The sequence below is a fragment of the Glycine max genome, chromosome 4 (assembly GCF_000004515.6).
Source record: "Glycine max cultivar Williams 82 chromosome 4, Glycine_max_v4.0, whole genome shotgun sequence".
NCBI classification, from domain to species: domain Eukaryota; kingdom Viridiplantae; phylum Streptophyta; class Magnoliopsida; order Fabales; family Fabaceae; genus Glycine; species Glycine max.
This window is the reverse complement of record NC_016091.4, coordinates 46420285-46440137: the sequence shown is the minus strand read 5'-3', so window position 1 is coordinate 46440137 and position 19853 is coordinate 46420285. Positions and strand designations below refer to the sequence as shown.

The 19853-nt window shown below is 37.5% G+C and overlaps 2 protein-coding genes and 1 pseudogene across 5 annotated transcripts; all 3 read right to left on the bottom strand.

Annotated features, from left to right (window-relative positions):
• On the bottom strand, positions 1 to 3111 carry LOC100801867 (pentatricopeptide repeat-containing protein At4g21065-like; annotated as a pseudogene).
• A 1799-nt stretch (positions 3112 to 4910) lies between these two features.
• Positions 4911 to 9520, bottom strand: LOC100801324 (protein FRIGIDA). Of its 4 annotated transcripts, none has more exons than XR_414068.4 (4): positions 8490 to 9520; positions 7044 to 7219; positions 6061 to 6948; positions 4911 to 5562 (listed from the first exon to the last, which is right to left on the bottom strand). XR_414068.4 is itself a non-coding variant. In XM_003522409.5 (3 exons), exons 1-3 carry the CDS (start codon positions 9337 to 9339, stop codon positions 6169 to 6171), a joined length of 1806 nt encoding a protein of 601 aa, XP_003522457.1. In that variant the 5' UTR covers positions 9340 to 9520; the 3' UTR covers positions 4911 to 6168. The 4 variants fall into 4 exon arrangements, 2 of the variants coding, with proteins under 2 accessions (XP_003522457.1, XP_006578746.1); XR_005891184.1 differs by having other exon boundaries at positions 7044 to 7210; XM_003522409.5 differs by having other exon boundaries at positions 4911 to 6948.
• Positions 9521 to 11491: 1971 nt separating this feature from the next.
• LOC100800786 (chaperone protein ClpD, chloroplastic) lies at positions 11492 to 19841 on the bottom strand. Its single transcript, XM_006578682.4, has 12 exons — positions 17916 to 19841; positions 16800 to 16960; positions 16480 to 16709; positions 16255 to 16363; positions 16012 to 16142; positions 14624 to 14725; positions 14252 to 14533; positions 14067 to 14161; positions 13680 to 13974; positions 13288 to 13521; positions 12865 to 13098; positions 11492 to 12012 (listed from the first exon to the last, which is right to left on the bottom strand). Exons 1-12 carry the CDS (start codon positions 18584 to 18586, stop codon positions 11716 to 11718), a joined length of 2841 nt encoding a protein of 946 aa, XP_006578745.1. The 5' UTR covers positions 18587 to 19841; the 3' UTR covers positions 11492 to 11715.
• Between the last annotated feature and the right edge of the window lie 12 nt (positions 19842 to 19853).

Here is a 19853-nt window from a genome sequence, read left to right as displayed (position 1 = left end):
TAAGGAAAGAGATCATAATTAATCTTATTGATTCTAATAAATGAATGTTAACATACAATTTTAGACATTTGAACTAGCATGATTTACCAAAAATCTCGGCAAGAACATGATCCCTTTGCTAAAATGATGGAACCGACTTCGATCCCTATTAATTATATCTCGGTCAAAGAAACCCGAAACGTGCTTCATGAAACTATGGCAGTCATAACATATCCTAAGCTTCTTAATGACCCTAATGGTCTTTCTATCCCTATGATAAAGAAGAACAAAAGCCACTGCCAATTTCTCACTGTGATAGCCCAGACAATGCTCCTTCTCTTCCTCTTGAATGTCATGCAGCACAATGGAAGTAGTAGGGGTACGGTGTAACCTCCAAGTTTCACAGTGTCAATAACCGAACCTAAAAAACTTGTAATCTCCTTCCATTGCGGATGAGAATTATCTCCCGATTCAAACTCATGAGCCACTTGATCAATGTGAACCAAACTAAGGCCAGGCTCCTTGACAATTCTACTCTCCCTCATTGAATTCCTCACACCCTCCTTCTTAACCCAGTTACCAACTCCACCATAAGCAATCGACAAAAGCACATAATCACCATCATGATGAGGGTCTAACTCCTTGATCCTCTCCTTGGCCTTCTCAGCCAGCACAAGATGATTGTGATTCACACACGCCCCAAGCAAGGTCCTCCAAATAACCGAATTTGGCCTAACACGCATACCATCCACAAACTCGAAAGCTTCAAGCACCAAGCCAGCGCGGCCAAGAAGATCAACCACACAACCATAATGCTCAAGTGCCAGTTCAACACCATACTCACTCCGCATGCTACTAAAAACATGTCGTCCCTCCTCCACGAGCCCACCATGACTACAAGCCACCAAAGCACCCATAAACGCAACGCGATCAGGCTTCAAACCAGACTCCACCATGACATAAAACGCCTCCAAAGCCTCCCTACCACGTCCATGCACGGCAAGCCCGTTAATCAGCGTGGTCCACGTGACAACATTCCTGTGAGGCATTTAATCGAACACCTTAACGGAACGATCAATGTCCCCGCATCGAGAATACATGTCAATAAGTGCAGAACCCAATGGAACAGTAAGGTTAAGCCCGATCCTTGAAATAAAAGCGTGAACCCAGATACCCAATTCCAAGGCACCTAAGCTCGAAACCGCGGATATCACACTCAACATGACAACCCCATCGGGTAAGATATCACTCTCGAGAAGCTGCATTTGCTGAAAAAGCGCAAGGGATTCATCGGGGAATCCGTGTTTGGCGAAACAAGAGATTAAAGAGGACCAAGAGAACAAATCTCGGTGGGGCATTTCGTTGAACAGTTTGAGGGACACGTGGAGGGACCCGGAGGTGCCGTACGAGCTAATAAGCGCGTTTTGGACATAGACGTTGGAGTGAAACCCGAGTTTGAGAATGAGGGTGTGAAGTGGTCGAAGGGGACATTGGTTCGGTGCATGTGGGAGAAGAGGGTGAAGGCGAGGGAGGGAGCGTGGAGTGCCACGTGGCGGATGACGGCGTTGTAGGGGAAGGGGTCGCCGGCGATGGGGAAGCGGAGGAGCACGGCGGCGGCGTAAGGGGCGGTCTCGGGGGGTGACGATGAGTCGGCGCAGCGGAGAATGAAGGTTCGGAGGGAGAGATTAATGAATTTTGGGTTTTTGGATTCAATTTTGGGTGTCTGATTAATGAATTTCCTAACTCGTTATACATATGAATTTCCTTTGATAACATGACTAATTTCCGATTGTGTTCAAGTTAAAGTGATCTATGACGAGTCATCTTTTGATTTTGATCTAATTGTGCATGACTATTGGTCAGTTAACTTTGACATACTTAAATGCCTTGATTCTGAGTAAGTTGGTTATTGTGGTTCATATAATCACAAAGGTGGAGCATATTATGGAAAGTGAATGAGCAACACTAAAAGGAGTATTGCATATCCAGACATTAGATGGAATGCCCCTGCCACGGGCTTCATTAAATTAAACTTGGATGGGGCAATGGCTTCTTGTGCTGGTGTACTTTATGATTCCTGATTAGTATTTGTGTTGGATTTTCATCAAATTCAGGCATTTGTTCTGTCATCCAGATAGAATTATAGAGAATTTTGAAAGGGTTGGCCTTAGCGTGTAATAGGGGCTTCCCCAAGATCGTAGTGGAGGCTAATTCGCAAGATGCCCTTGCCTTAATTCATGATGGTTGCGGGGGACTTCATCCCTGCTCCACCTTAGTTTAGGAGGCTAAGAATCTTGCTATATCTATCAAAAGCATGTGTGGTGTTCTCTTATGCCTTCCATGCGCTAGCAAAATTTGGACCATCTTATTCAATTGAGGACCATATTTTTTAATTTCCTCCTTTTTTTTTCTTAGTTATTAGTAGATTATTCATGTGTAACCTTCTTTAGAGGATTTTGAGTTTGAGAGATTTGACTCCTTTTTATTCATCATTTATTAAAAACTTATCACAAACTGTGTCAGAGTTTAGCCTCGGTAAAAATTATAAGAAAATACTATTTCTGTTATTGACCCAAGAACACGGAGCAACAACTTACAACTCCCATTCTGCTATAATGAATATTAAAGAGGTATTTTTCACTATTTTTACCAATTGAAAGAGAAACTTCTCCACTTCTTTCCTTTTTGTTTTTACCAATTCAAACAATATATCTTTTTTTAATTATTTTTTCTTCATTATTTCACTATTTATTCAAATAAAGAAATAGAAGTAGGAATTATTATAGTTTAACTTTTAAAAAAGAATTTGCATTCTTAGCAAAGGTAGGATTTGCTGAATATATATATTGATCTAGAATCAAATATAAACCATTTGTTATATTGATTACAAAGTTATTTAATAATTACTTTTAATTAACTTAATAATGTTGAAATATTGTTAACAAGTTTATTTGTGTAGTAACATTTATTATATCTTAGACAATTTTATGATCAAATTATACAAGTTGTCCCAATTCTTACACTGTTCAAGCAAAACACAGCCATCTGAACAGATTTCTGCTGGAAGCCACGTTTCTCGTAGAACGCCTTGTTCTCGACGCTGCAATCAAGAATCACCTTGTAGCATCCCATTGAACGCGTATGCTCCTTGAAGAAGTTGATAAATTGTAATCAAAGAGAGATTCCAATTTGGTTTAATTGATGAACCTTCTCCTCCTATGTAATCAATACCAACTTATTGAATATGGAACAGAAAATGAAGGATCTAGAAGCCAGTGAATCGACAGCAGACACAAAAATGACATGCTGTAATTGAGCACAGCGTAGCACCAACCATGTTTTCTTCATTACACAAATTAACTAATAATTAAGAGAGAGTTCATTTTAAATTATTGAGAAATTCATCTCATTTTTTCTTTTTTATTTTCTTCTCTTACAAGAGCATGCTGCACTAACACTCATGAAAATAACATGAAAAGCTGATAAAAGAAAATGCAGTTTGAAATTGATCTCAATGTTATGACTCAAAAAAAAAATAAAATCTAAATAGCAGCTTCCTTGATTCATATACTCCAAAATTGAACTAAAAAAAATAAAGACAAAAAAAGCAAGTTGTAGCGTTGCAACTTACATAATGGCAATGGCGACGGCCTGAGGCTCTGCGCGAGCAATGACGGATCCAAGACCGTAAGTCAGTGAGTTTAGATTATAAAAAATAAAATCAGCGAGTTCAATTATATAAATATAGATGAATAAAATATAAAATTTTATTTACAAATTTGGTGAATTTTAAAAAATGAGAGGGTGCAAGTGCACACCCTCATGCGTTGGAGGCTTGGATGGTGCAACGACGGAGAAGGAGGAGCGAGCAAGTGGCGACGACGACGACGACTGGCGGTGTTCGTCTGATGTTTGAAGGAGCGAATCTGAGGTGCGCAAGTCTTCAATGGAGCCTCGAAGTGAAGAAAATCCTAAGTGGCCAAGTTCCTAAGTTTCAAAACGCAAGGCCACGTGTTGGTTTTGTAATAATTTGTTAATACTTAGCAACTTGGAGTTTGATGTGCATCCTAAAATGTGTTGTTGTCTTTTATGTTTCATAGCATCCTTTTTTGTTTCAAGTACAAAGCTCAGATTGCATGATGTGTACAGAAAAGTGTTTGAGGCAAATCTAATGGGTGTGTGGCCACTGTCTGTCACTACTCTTGTTGCGAGGTTGAATAGCAGTCTTAAGGCATGTAACCGAGTATAAATTTACAGTTAGTTTCTGCTTTCGTTTGCAGGTGACAGAAAACCCTAGTTTAGTTGTAAAATTTCCTTCATGGTGAAACAATAATTAGTTATCTTGCTAGACTCTTCTAACCCTCCACTGCTCACACAATTCAGTCCTTGAGAACTAGATTCCGTTGTGAAACATTATGATATAAATGTAAGATGAATTGTATCGGGCACTTTTGTATAGCCTGATTTAATATCTTGGAGCTTGTTATGTGCAAGTGAGATTTACAATATGCAGCAATAACAAGTTCCTTGTTTGATGCCATATAATAATGGAGCTGAGTTGGGCAGACTCATTCCGTCAACTAGAAAGACGTGGCACGAAACAGATTATAGTTTTGATAATACAGAACATAATTTTACCAAACAAGAATCTCTTCTTTAAGAAATTGGAAGTAATTTCGTATTCACTTGGATGAAAATAAAAATTAATGATCAAATAGTGTAAGGTAGATAAAATCGTTTAATTAAATGGGTTAATCCATTTATCGTTTAACTTGAAGCTTTTGACGATATTTAAAAGAATGGTGCTAAGAATACATTCATTTGGACATTTTATCATTTGGTGAATTTCTCATCAGTCTCGTTAAAAAATTTAGATCCATTCTGCTTGTGAAATTCCATATAATTCACCCAACACTTTTTTTTAATAGAAATTTTTAACTAATAAGCATAGCTGCAATTATGTATCAAACGAACATGAATAAAAAAAATGAACTACGAAAGCCAAAATCCTACGTTTACCAAGTTGAAGCTATGTTCAACTTGGTTTTTCTACCTCAGTTTTCAGGTTTAGCGTCCAATAAATAAAATTGAATGAGTATAAGTGGGACTGCTCAGGCAAAGAAAGTAAAGAAACGACCATAGAAAGTCCAGTCAATCCATTGAACACAACAGTGTATCCACATATAAGCCTCCATGAGTCACTGAATCTCTGTGCATCATGAATAGCGAGAGGTTGGCCAGTAGTCGTTGATCAAATCAACAATGAGGTGACGTTGAAACTGGTGTTGTTGCCAGAGCTGGAGTGAGGGTAAAGGAGGAGCGACAACGACAACGACAGCAACAATCACGATAGGGTAAAGGACAAGCTTGACAAGCTTTCTGATGGAGCTATCGGTGACTCCAAGCTTAATATTTGCATATACAATCCATCTCATTGTCGCCGGAATTGTCAACTTTAACATGCAACAGCTACCGCTGACTACATCTACCGTCGCCTCGCAACAGATATTGCTGGCTACCACCACCGCAACCTCAATTCCTGTAATGGCACAGCGTAGCACCAACCATTGGTCCTCCTGACGTCTGCAACATTCCACAACAGAGGACTTAAAGAAATGAAGAAAACATGTTACAGAGAAACAAACAAGCTCTAGAACTGAACTTCTCAAATTTTAGAGGACATAAAAACATATTTTACCCAAAATTTAATTTGCTTAAAATTAACATTTGAAAGGTAGACTTGTAAAGTTATTTTCTTTCTTTAAATGATAAAATAATACCTTATTTAAAATTTTATCAATCTAACACTTAAATTTATCATGAAATTTTTAAAAAATAATACCTCATTTACCATTTAATAAATTTTGAAAACTTAAAATATTAACCAAGCAGTCTTGTGATTTTGGCTGAGTGATTTGTCGGGAGTTATCCAAATAAGTAACTATACAAGCCGCCCAAGCGTGAACATTTTTAGGGAGGTGTGAGGCAAATATGCTAGCAAGCCATGTGGATGATATTCAATCCTATGGCTATTCCTATAAACATTAAATGCAAGTTGAGAAATAAAATTTAACATCATACAATTCTGTATTTCCATGGGCAGGTAAAAATTTGTTGAGGATGATCAAAACACATGCTTCCCAGCTGATCAAAACCACAGTAATTTGGAGAACTGCTGCCCTGGTATGACTATGCATCAAAAACAGCATCAGCAAAGCCATACAAATCAGAACCTCCACTGCGACTAGAAGCACCAATAGAGAGATGCTCTGGCACACCAGCAAAACCTTCTGTGGATGTTTTCCCATACAAATTATTCAATGTTGATGCAGATTGTCCCACAAAACTCTGCCCAACTGGCCTATCATGAGATAATGCCCCTTCCCCAATACCATGATATCTATACAGATGACTGTTGCTATTTAGCACTGTCCCAACATTGTCTCTTATCATATCCCCCTGATACCCAGAATATGAACCACCCATAGCTCCTCCAAGCATATTAGCCCCACTTGCCACTGTACTTCCAAGATATTTTTCGGCCAAAGAATCTGAAATGGATGCGGCAGCAAGATAATTATTCGGGTAATTGCCATAGGATCTACCATCCAGTAAAAGTGCCGACAATGAACCATCATATGAGCTATTGCCATCCATGTGACTAACAATCCTTTGCTCTTGCAAGATAGCGAGGGAAGGTGATAGCACAGATGCATCTTTCCCAGTGAACCTTGTTCGTTTAGCCTCTGGAATCTTCATCTTGTTAGAAGAATTGTTTTTATCCACTTTTCTCTTGAGCATTGACTTCTCTTCAATTTTTTTATTGGCATCACCAATATCTTTCTCCAAGTTCGTAATCTTATTCTTAAGTTGCCACCCAGGAAGAAGTTTTACAAAGTCAATCTTGTGACCTTCCAAACAGTTGACTACAGATTTCAAAGCAGCTAAATATTTTTCATGTGCTACCTTCTGTGAAGGATCAAACATATATCAGCACTGCTAATATTCACAACGAAAAAACACTACTCAATATAATATATATTGGCTAACCAGCAAAAACATACCAGCGCACTAGGAAAATCGCGTGCGTCTTGTTTGGCTTTCTTCCAAGTTTCTTCAGACTTCTGCAGAAATGAAGTCAGAGCTGTCCGAGGAGAATATTTCTCTTCAAAGCCAAAAGTGTAAGCCAAATCAACAGCTTTAACGGCCATGCCTTTTTTTATCATCCCATCTGCAACATCTATGGCCATTATAAATAATAAATGAGATAGAGAAAACCTTTTCAGAGTATGAGAAAGCAACATATCCATTATAAACGTTAAGGTCAGCATGCCTGATTGAGAAGCAGGAAAATTAGGAGGGAAATTAAATTAGAGTTGATGAAAAGGCTTTGATTTTCAATAATTGTTGATTGATAAAGGGTGGCAGAAAGGTTTCACGGGATAGAGATTCAATGAGTTGAAAATTATTATTCAACAGACACATCCTAAAGCAATACACAGACCAATGTCAATGCCACAAGGCAACCAGGTATCCTAAGCAATTGAGAATTGCATGCAAAAGTAAAAGATGCTAGGATGTAGTGAACAATGTTCTTAATCTATCAGAAGGAAAATAGAAAAACTGAGAAAAATATGTAGTAAATACGATTCGGGAAAAGAAATTTATTTTTGTGAATTTGTACTGAACTCAAAGGGAACAGATGTGCATTCAAAAAATATTTGTTTAATGTCCAAAAAAGGGAGAATTCATATATGAAATGCCTTCAAAACATTAAACATCCTAAAAAAAAAGCCATTGACTCATCAGCATCACAAAGAACTGAATAATGTTCATCACAGAATTTCTCCACACTTGTTCCAAACCTGATGTTACTCTTCGGGTAGTATAGACCAGAAAGTCTCACATGGTACATAAAACTTTCACCCACTTTGAGCCTCATTAAATGGAAGAAGCTAAAGCTTACATTACCCTCAAGGGTTCCACGCCCTATAGATTCCATCTACACTTCCTCGCCACTCAAGTCTTAACAAAGAAAACGGTTTACTTTCATGTAAACAAATGTATTTTTTTATTATCAGCAAATGTTAGTTTGTTAGCAGAGGTGATCGTGACCTTTTCTCTCTTTCCTTAACCATCCAACCAACCTTATTTCTCCATGTAAACAAATGCATTACCTCACCTTGTTTACAATTTAACCCCTAATGGAAACCACAAATATTGACAACTAGTGTGTTTGGATAGCTACCAGAATCGATTATGCCCCCTCCCCCTCCCCCCCAAAAAAAATCATGGTGAAAATTTAAAAAAGTGGAAGCAACTATTAGTTGCTTTGTCTTTCTGACGTGGAATTGAAATTTTCTGGGAAAATTAACTCTTATCCGAACACACTATACAATGATGGAAGTAAAACCATTCTCTTTATCATTATCAAAAGTTTTAAATTTTAACAGCACAAATGTAAAATGTAAACTCTTATGCATACCCATCACTATGACTATTGCATTTACCAGAAACCCTCTTAAGCAGGGGCTGAGACTTGAGCAGGGCATCGGAAAATTCTCTACCATTGCTAGCACTAACCAAGCTGTATATATCCTCATCCTTGAAAACAGTGGGGATCCCGAAGATGGCGATGAAAAGAATCAAACCCCTGGCATCAACCTCAGCTGCCTTCAGCAAACCCCCTTCAACAAAGATCCTCTTCCTCCACGCAACCGCCGCGGAATCCACCTCCCTCTTCAGCGAAGCCTCCAAGTCCACCTCATTCCCAACGCAGCCAGAGAGCAGATAGTACTCCAAAACCAGCACCGAAACCTGCCTCGCGGGAATCATCGGCGAGTCCTTCGTGTAGGCTTTGCTCCCCTGAAGAAAAAACCTCCCAATGCATTCAAACACCAGCCTCGAGGGGTTCGGCGCGCTCCTCAGCGCAAGGGGGACCTGTTCCCGAAGCGACGCCGTTTCGGACAGACGCGTTAACACGTATTTACGCAGGCCCCGGCTATTCATCGTTTTGCAAAGCGTAAGAAGCTCGTCTTCTTCTTCTTCTTCTTCTCTCTCTTCCGCCTGGGTTACTTCTGGCTTCGGATTTGAATCCAATTGAACGACGCCGTTTTCGGCGGTTCCTTGCGCAGAATTGGCGCCTAATGCTCGGAGCTCCTTGGTTCTCGTGTGGATGGCTTGTTCGATGAATTCGAGGTGTTTCTGCAATTCGTCATACCTGTTCTTGAAGGCTTGTATTGCAACGGCGAGGTCGTTGAGTTCGTTCACCGATTTCGCCAATTTGGCGCCGCTGTTGTTTTCGTCTTCCGGCGGCAGCGACAACGGACAGTATGAGACGTGTTCGGGTGTTTCTTCCATACTTGGATAGTGACGGAACGGAACGAGAATGAAGGAAGGAAGGAAGAAAGTGAAAAACCCTAAACTTTGTGCCGAAGGGAGAAATTTCAAGTTTTTTTTTCCGGTGACACTGGCACAACAGGAATGTGATCTGGTCACGTGGATGGCAAGTGCCGCTACAGTTGAAGGATCGGATGTGTGTAGTTACTCGCTAGGGCCCATAAATATGAAAGTTTGTATTTCCTTTAACAGTAGGATAAAAGATAAAAGAAATAAAAAAAATATTCTCAAGAAATAATAATCATGGAATTATAGATAAGATAGCCGAATTAGCAGTTTAAATCAGGACAGAAATGAAGTAACTAGGGAAGATAAAATAGGAAAGAATTTAAATTAGGAGACTAGAGAGAAAGAAGATATTTTTTTAAAACAAACAATACTTGCATAGGAGGAAAGTATAATTCACCTTTAGAATATTTATGCGCTTAAATGAATTATTTATTTAAAATTTATGAATCTTATAATATTAAACAAATTTAAAAACTTTACACAAACCTAATATTAAAGTTGTTAGGATGAGTGTTTAATTGAACAATAATTCTTTAATTGGTAAGAATGAATTAAACAATAATTACTTATATAAGACTCACTTAAATGACATTGCCAAGTCATCTGTTCCAATGATAAAAACTTAAACAACATTACTTAATTTGAAGCAATCCATAAAGTATCCATATTGAAGATACTCTTAGAGTACTTGAAAGAAGAAATTGAATGAATGTGAGAGAGGCTCGAGCTCTCCAAAGTTAGATAGTTAGTATCAAGTACTCATGATATTTTTTAGGTATGTTCATTCTTCTACAAATCATCCTACTTACCTTTTATGCTAAGTTTTAAATCTGTTTTATATATTAAATGCTTTTACTTTTCATTCAACACTTACCATAAAAAAGGTAGAATTAGGCGTGTGGCTAAGTCTGTCTCATGAAACCTGCAACCGCAAAGCCCATATTTTTATTTTTTTAGCCTGCACCTACCCTGCATAGTCCAAGGACTTAATGAGCTAACCTGCATTCACATAAAATAATTTAAAAATCTAAAAAATTAACCCATTTTTAAAACAATTATGAATTATCTAAAAAAACAATTATAAAATTTAAATGCACATAAATACAATACAAAGAGAGTGTCAAGTTTAGATTTAGGGACTTAGAGAAGAAATTTAGGTATAACAAAACAAACAAGCAAGCACTCAGCCATGCGAGAAGGGGCATTAAGTAGTTTTACTAAAGGCACCTCTATTTTTACTAAACCACACATCAGTCACCACAAATTTTTTTGTAGTAATATTAAAAAAGCCCGCAGGAGCCCACGGGTAAATTCATTTAACCCTCAAGTTAATCACTATTCAAATGGGATAAAAAAGATGAGACCCATATATCACGAGGGCTCTGGGTTTTGCGGGTGCCCCACGAGGTCCATTTAACTAGCTCTATAAAAAGATAATATGAAGATTTACAAGAGAATATAACATTACTCACAAGGGGTTTGGGCTAACATGGAGAGCAAGGAATGTTTCCGATCATGGGATACTAATTTTTATCATTAGATATATTAAAGTGTGTTTGATTTGCGATTTTATTGTTTTCAGTTTTTGGTTCGTTTGAAAAAATATTTTTATTAAAAATGTTTTAAAAAATTCAACCAAACGCATACGGTGGCCGCTCCCTGTCATTTGATAGACTCTTTCTCCCAACAAATCCCATGCCTTGCTCACTCAAAGGAAGTGTTTCATAAAAGAGATATAAGTTATTTCAATTCTCTATAATTTGATTTGCTAAACTCCATTAAATTCTATTTGACTACTAAACAATTATTTTTAGAAAATAAAATAAAAATACTTGAACGTCACAGTTAAAATCCAAACACTTTTTAAATATGAAAATAATTTATAATGTGTCTTTCAAACACCAAGAATAAAAAATTAAAAACACAATTTAAATATTTGCTTTTTAAAATAGTTACATGTATTTAATAAAATATGTTTAGTACGCCCGATTGAAAACCAAGAAAAAGAAGAGAAAGTTGATAGCGACGAGTTTGTCAACTAAAAGTATTGTATGGTTATTTTTATAAATGAATTTAATTTGAATACAATGTTTGTGAACAAAAGTTTTACATCAAATAATGTGTTGCCACACTTAATAAATTCGACATCTCATGAGCCATCAAGAAGCTCGTTGGTTGATGACTTGATGTGGTGTGCTTACTCATTACATAAGATGATAAGAATCATGTAACCTATGCTACCAAAGAGACAAAATATTTTCCATCATGTGTATAACCTATCATACTATACTACTGTTTACATACAATAATTAGAGGCATGACCTTGTGTCAGTCAGATAAGTTGACAATCTGATCGAGCTGATTTGTAACAAAGGGGTTACCATTAGCATCCAAATCAACGAGGACAGTGTCTCCTTGCTTGCACTCTCCATAAAGTAATGCCTCACTCAAAGGGTCTTCAATTAGTGATGTAATGGCCCTTCTAAGAGGGCGAGCACCATATGTGGGGTTATAGCCTTGTTGGCAGACAAGGTTCTTCACTGCTTCAGACACCTTTACATGGATTCCTAGGGACAATACCCTTTTCTTCATGTCTTGCAGCAGCACATCCAATATCTGGAGCAACTGTATTAAAAATAACAACAACAATAACATCAACAAAATGAACAACATAAATTATTCCTTAAAATTATAAATATCAGTTAATTTAATAATTGACACTATAAAAAAGAAAAGGCAAATGCTAACCAGTGCCTTATAGCATTGGTTAAGAAATTAAAAGGAGAAACTTTTTTATTAGGATGCGTAAAATTGCACATTGTTCATGACTTTTTTAGGCTCTCGTGTGATTTTCACCATAAATACTTTATCTTTTTCATTCTTTAACCAATGTCCTAAGGGCCACTGGTTAACAAGACACAATAGAAAAATTAATCTCTAACTTCTTCAATTGTCAGTCAATTTACACAACTAATTTGGTCCTTGACATTCCAGAACCAATCAGTAGTCCCTAAATTTGACAAACATTATCAATTTGATTCAACTTAATCTGTAGTATTAGAGGCCAAATTAACTTATACACAGTAAAGTCAAGGACTAAATTTATATGTTCCAAATTCAGAGACCAAAATCACTATAGTTGTCATATTCAGAGATTACAATGATAGATCCATAATATTAGAGACTAAACTGGTGCTTGTAAATTTGTAATTCAAGAACTAATTTGATGCTTTACTCCCTTAAAATCTTAGCACAACTATTCATTATTATACGACCCTCTAGTCATAATCTAGATTTTCCAAGTCATCATCTAGTTTCTCAAGTGCAGAGAGAATAAGCTGCTAGGCGTGCTTGAACAGTTAGTTTCTGTAAAGAAAATCAAAATTATTGCTAACCAACACGACTGAATATAATATACGTAGAGCCTACCAAGTGACTTATATCAGTGGGCTAAATCATAACCAAAACTTCACGAACCTGAGACTTTTCAAGAGGTTGAAACACTACCACTTCATCTATCCTGTTGAGCAATTCTGGACGAAAATATGTCCTCAGTTCTTCAATTACCATTGATTTCAAGCCATTGTATGATGTTTTTTTATCATCTGGAATCAAGAAACCTATGGAGTTGTGTCGACCCTTAGCAATGGCACTAGACCCCACATTTGAAGTCATCACCACCAATGCATTTTTAAATGAAACTCTCCGACCCTGTTAGAGCCAGATTTTCAAACATTAAACAGAAAATTTAGGACACCAGTAGCAAAAAGTCCACATTATATTAATACAAGTATTCACTTTTACTTGGCTAAGAAGCACAAGGAAGAAATAGAAATTCAAGGAAAAAGTTTCTGATGACAGTCCTAGCAGATTAAGGTTCAAATCTGCATATTCACAAACCTGAGAATCAGTAAGTTGTCCATCTTCTAAAATTTGAAGAAGAATGTTGAATATATCTGGATGAGCTTTTTCTATTTCGTCAAGCAATAACAGTGTGAATGGTTTTCTTCTAATTGCTTCTGTTAAAACGCCACCCTCTCCATAACCAACATAACCTGGGGGAGATCCTATCAATTTGCTCACTGTATGCCGTTCCATATATTCACTCATGTCTAATCGTACCATGGCTGCCTCCTGAATCAGTTAACACGAAAGGCTAAATATTAAAAGATGAACAATTGTGGCATGTACTGATCACAATGTAACGACTGCAGATCATTAAAAAGAAGGAAAACAACAACAAAATCATCTCTAACTATGATTGCAAAAACATATACTGTGTCAAGTCTTACCGATCCAAAGTAACACGCTGCCAAAGATTTTGCAAGTTCTGTTTTCCCAACACCGGTTGGGCCACAGAATAACATAGCAGCTATGGGTCTATCAGGATCCTTAAGGCCAACCCGGGATCTCTTCACAGCTCTAGAAATGGCAGCAACAGCCTCCTCTTGTCCAATCACACGCTTCCGAAGTTGATTCTCAAGATGTAACAGAAGAATTCTTTGATCAGCTGTGAGCTTCTGTACAGGAATTCCTGACCAGAGGGAAGCAACTGCTGCTATATCTTCTGGCCCAACTTCTATAGGTCTAAAGAGAAAATATAATGTGTTAGCCACTCAGAAATCAAATCCAGATACATACGAATGAATGCCCTCTGATTATGGGGTCAAATAACATACTCATTATTGGTGGTTGCAGAAGATAAATATGAGTCTAGTATGAGTTCATTAGTATCGTCAATGCTAGAAGCGCCATAGTATTTAAGTTTATTCTCCTGAACCAGGGGGAAAGAAATGTCATCTTAAACTAAAACTGTAAGCATCTGATACAGAGAACAGGAAAATACTGTAAGCAATGCCATTACCATTTCATGCATGGACTTAACATCTTTAATTTCTTGCCAGTAATCAGCTGGGCACTTAGAAAGGATTCCAGTTTCATGTTCCTTTTTCTTCTTAAAGGCTTCAATACGAGCTCTACTTCCTGCTTCATCTATGAGGTCAATAGCTTTATCAGGTAGATACCTATCAACTATGTATCTAGCTGACAAATCAACTGCAGCCTTTATAGCCTCTGCTGTGTATCTGCATTTGTGATGTGCCTCATATTTCTCACGTAGACCCGTAAGTATCTTAATTGTGTCATCCTATATATTAAAGCATACGGTCCAATAAGAAATCAAACTATGATTAAAATGCTCACATATAATGATATAGACATGAATATGGAATACAACCTCACTCGGCTCATCAACCCAAACAGGTTGAAACCGTCGAGCCAATGCCGTATCTTTCTCAAAATAAAGTCTGTATTCATCTAAGGTGGTTGATGCAATACACTGCAAAGAAGATAAAGTTATTAAACTATGAATAGCAGACAAGATATGCTGTGTACATATTGTAATAACATAGGACAAAAAATTGATCCCATCCTATACAAAAAATAATAACTTTTAAGCTCATGCCAAATGCACCATAAAATGTATAACCAACTAAAAAGGAAAATTCATCAAAGGGCAGAATTATTTTCTCTTCACAGTTGTTTCACCAAAAAAAATTTAAATTGAGAGCATCTCTTTCCCTACCATGAACCCCACCCCAAGAAAAAGAACAAATGAAGACCCAATAGAACAAAAGATTTAACAGAAAATAAGTTATTGAATATAATCACTTAGCAACCAAGCAAAGAACTAGCCCCATCCATCGGACTCAACATAGCCTGGTAATGAAAACCTTATCTACCATAGTTCTGACTAAAGGTGGCAGAATAAGTCACAAGATTTGGGGAGGGAGGTGATGAATTGCGATCATCAGAAAATTTGATTAACTTGATGATTAGAACTTTTCTGACGGTTTCCTCAAGTTCACACTTCATGATCAGAAAGGTTTCACAAATTATAACATTAGATTAAAAAAAGCTTAGCTATCTGATGACTTCACAAATGAGTGAAATGTGAAAACTGATCAATCAGCGCTGTCCATGCTCTCTGACATTCCTGTAACCTTTTAGTCCATTAAACACTGTACAAATCACTCCTCCAAGAAGTTCATATTCATTACTCCTCATTGCACATAAGATAAAAAATATCAAGACCCGGCTTGAAGGAAATTGGAGAGAATGAGAGACTTGAGCACTAAACATACAACTTTTCCATCATTTCAGTTATAGGTTGCCCTGGGAACGAAAGAATTTCTCTAGTACATGTAACCTTTGGATTCCATAACTTGTGAAAAGCAAGATATTTAACACATATCTCTACCAGTTCCAAATGATCATGATGGCCTTTCATTTGAGAGAATGTATGGTATGATCCCAGCTGTGTCTAAATACAAGTATGATAGCCTCCCAAATTTTCATAAAGACATCTTTCTTACTAATCTCAACCTTGTATTGTAGTTTCCAAATGTTAATTGCTAACCTTATTCAGCACAATTACTTTGAAAGAGTGGTAACAGACACTAGTAGCCGTGTAGTAAGTAGTAACCATATATTTGAGCTCTAACCTTAGTCTTATGTGTTATTAGTAATTGTTTACACTACACCAGCCCTCAAACCAAAGATATGTTTATCTTCAGGAATCATTTAGAAAAAACTAGCAAATGCAAATACATGACCAATAATCACCTGAAATTGACCCCTTCCAAGTGCAGGTTTAAGTAAATTAGCTATGTCAAGGCCAGATCCCTTATTTCCTCTCCCAATTGTCCCTGCCTGAACAAGTATGTGAACTTCATCAATGAAGAGAATGACATCACCTGCATTTCAAGAATAATCAGTGAGCGCTAAAAAATCCTCTTCTAGGTTCTAGCCAGCCAAGTATGTATTCACCTAACTTTTTCACTTTTTTTATTGTTAAAATGTATTCACCTGACTTTATTATGTCTTTAATTAATTTTGTAACACGTTCCTCTAGTTCTCCTCTTTCTTTTGCTCCAGCCATTAATAGGGCTATATCCAAGGACATCACACGCTTTGTCTGCAGAAATACAAATCAGAAACTAAAATTACAATGCATAAAGCACACACACAATAACAAGGGCAGATCAGAAAAGAAAAAGTTGAGAAACACCAATCAATTGTTGAGAAACATACCAATAAAAAAGGAGAAACATCTGCCTTAGCAATGCGAAGCGCCAGCCCCTCTGCAATAGCAGTTTTTCCAACCCCAGCTTCACCAAGAAGAATGGGATTGCTTTTGGTTTTTCGGCATATAATTTGAATAATTCTCTGAACCTCAACTTCTCGGCCGACAACTGGATCGATTCGTCCTTCACTCGCACGGGCAGTGAGATCCACACAAAATTGTGATAGAGCACTCCCCTCTGACAATGATGACAAAAACTCTTCTCAGTTCTCAGCCTTCAATCACAAAAGTGGAAAACAATAAGCAAACTTATAAACCATTTTCTTACCTCCTGTGGTGGCAGAGGCTCCAGCATCAGAACCGTTTCTAGAAATCGATTGGTTAGGCACCCCCTTGGACAACACATTCGGTTCTCTACCATCTTTGGCAATCTCTTTTTGTAGTCTGGAGAATGCCACAGATGCCAACTGGCTTCCATTTGTCCCCAATCTGAAATCATATTCGCATTCTACCAACATCAACATCAATAGCAAAGAAATTACAGTTATAGATATTTTCAATTTTACTCATAGATACTACACATTACAGCAGCATCAATCACTTTTTTCTACAATTTTCTACATCATCAAATATCATGATTAAAGTGCAACAGCAACTACGACCATTGGTGATTATACATATTTGGCTTAATTGCAAAATTAGTCCCCCTATTTTTTCCAACTTACTAAATTAGTTATCCTATATTTTAATTCACTATCAGAGTCCTACTTTTTTCTTCTTTTCAAATTGGCTATTTGAATCCCTATAACTACAGTTAACAAAAAAACGTTGACTACCACGTATCATTATCTAATTGATGACCTGTGACAGTGAACGACCAATTACATAATGACACGTGACAGTCAATATTTTTGGTTTAAGTCAACGTCTAATTTTAGTCATGACTCAAATAGCCAACTTGAAAAAAAAAAAGCTTTTGTTAACAGCCGCATCATCCACATATGTCTGCAATTTTCTGCAATATAAAAAGTTGTGAAAAAATTGAAACCATGACCAGAAATTAAAATCTCACAACTACGATTGCATCAGCAAAGCTAAGGCTTTAGAGTCATTGTGACTGCAACGTGATTCGATCACAATTGCAATCACATCCAAGGTCTTAAAAAAGGGTTCGCAAAACCGTGATTTGGACAGCAACATCAAGGTCTTTTAACTGCCCGCAACTGCAATTGGGACCACATTGACCGTATTAGTCCACGACTTGCAGCAATATCAACAAACGCAATGAAATCGCAACGCCACCGCCACCGATATTTAAAACCTTTATTTAGTTGTATTTGTCTGTAATTTTCCAGAATATCAAAGATTGCAACAAACTTGCAAGTTGCAACTGCGACCACAATTTAAAATTTAAGGACAAAAAATCCATGGTAGAGAATTATACCTGTAAAGGACCCTACTAACACTTCCATCATCTACTTTGACCAAACCAACGATAATGTGTTCGGGGCCAACGAACTTGTGTCCCAAAGACTTCGAATACTCAAACGCAGCCTCAAACACGCGCTTTGCGTTAACAGAAAAGGGAACCTGCGTGGCACTCACTTTGCTATCACCATCAACCCCGGCACGTGCGGCACCAGAGCCGGCACGTGCGAAGCTATTCCGATGCCAGACGCTGCGCACAACCTCACGCGCCTTCTCGACGGTGACACCAGACGCGAGAAACCCATCGGAGGAACGATCCTCCTCGGCTATGAGCCCCAGAAGAAGATGCTGCGTGTAAACCAATTCGCTTCCAAGCGCTTTGGCTTCCCTCTGCGACAAAACTATGGCCTTTATCGCTCTCTCCGTGAACCTCTCGAACACCGCAGAAACCCTCAACGACGACGCTCTTCTTCTCTTCTTATTAGTTCTGATGGGGGCCAGCGAGGCGAGGGAGAAGCCTTTTCTTTGAGAGACGAGAAACGAAAGAGAACTATAGGGGCGCGTGGATAGAGGGTACGAGGTAGCAGAAACCGATGTGGTGGAACACGGTTCCAGAGGGAGAGAGCGAACGTGTGAGAAACGGTTGGAAGGTACTAATGTTCCGAACCATGAGGATGAAACTTGCATCGTTTCGCCGCCAAAAAGTGAAGTGAGTTTCGGAGGTTGAGGTTGTTACGTGTGAATAATTAATGTTAAGGCGAAAATCACGGGGGTTTCGTTGATGACTAAGAAAAGGAACCTTTTTTTTGTTTATTTATTTATTTAATGTTGAAGTTTCTTTCGTTTTCGGATTTAGAAGAAGGAAGAAGAAAGAAAGAACAACGGGGAAGGAAGGTATGGAGTGAGAATGGCGGACACGTCACCTAGACCAAAAGAAAGCCAACTTTTTTTTTCTTACTTTGGAAAGGGCTAAAGGCTAATAATGCTTTCATCAATCCAGAAAGCAACGCCATAAAGGTCAGCGTACCTCGACTTTCTTCTATAGCCGCCAACGCCAACTAGTTATTTATTTATTTTTTATATAGAAATACTACTTCTAATTAATCACAATAATGATGAACTAAAATATCTTGGGCCCTTCTGAAAGGGATAATGAATCTACCCAAAAAATAAATAAGTGAAGCAATTTCCCTTTTGCTACCATTAATGGTAAGTTTAAGTACGAGTTGGGACTTGAGACAAAGACCAACTTTTGTGATCAAGGTTTCATCAATTACTTAGTTAATTTCTCTATGATGTTGTTTTTTTTTTTTTGCGAGGATCTATGATAAATATTGGGTTACAATGAACTTGCTATTTTGGCAAATTATGGGATCATTTTCTTCCCCTTAAGTCAATATCATGGTCTATTTCCTCTTTTGAGCCAAAAGAACGCCAATTTTTACCATCCTAGGGGTTACAATCATAAGTCTGTAAGTTAAGGTTATCTTTGGTTTGCTGGTGGATGCTCTAAACTCAATTTGAAGAGAAAAATGAATTTGACATTGTATTTGATTTCTCCTTAAAAATATATTTGAGACTAAAATTTAATCTGAAAACTCATTTTAAAAAAGTAAATGTTGGAACATTTTTTCAAACTCATTTCGTAAACTTAAGATTACCCAACTTAAGTTTGTAAATTGCAATTCAAACATGCACTAAAGGCATGTTTGGATTACCGGTGCCAATATTCATTTGCCCCAACCTCTGTTTCCCATAAGCATGAATCCCCTTACTTTTGCGGTGAAAATGCCTTGGACTTCGCTATCGGATCTCCACCGGCCACCCAAAAACAAGCTAAGAAGGTGACTTTTCCACGGTCAAGTGCAGGTTTGAAAGAGTTCTGAAAATATTTTTTTGAACATTTTGAAATCACAAAAAATGTGCAGAGATTGTATGGATCCAAAAACACACG

Coding starts and splice junctions, on each gene's coding strand:
- LOC100801324 (XM_003522409.5), bottom strand. CDS start 9,339: ATGGAAGAAACACCCGAACACGTCTCATACTGTCCGTTGTCGCTGCCG. Junction 7,220..8,489: donor CCTGCTTAAGAGGGTTTCTG/GTAAATGCAATA, acceptor TAATGGCCATAG/ATGTTGCAGATGGGATGATA. Junction 6,949..7,043: donor GCGATTTTCCTAGTGCGCTG/GTATGTTTTTGC, acceptor GATCCTTCACAG/AAGGTAGCACATGAAAAATA.
- LOC100800786 (XM_006578682.4), bottom strand. CDS start 18,586: ATGCAAGTTTCATCCTCATGGTTCGGAACATTAGTACCTTCCAACCGT. Junction 16,143..16,254: donor TAAAGACATAATAAAGTCAG/GTGAATACATTT, acceptor CTTGAAATGCAG/GTGATGTCATTCTCTTCATT. Junction 14,162..14,251: donor TTAAGTCCATGCATGAAATG/GTAATGGCATTG, acceptor CCCCTGGTTCAG/GAGAATAAACTTAAATACTA.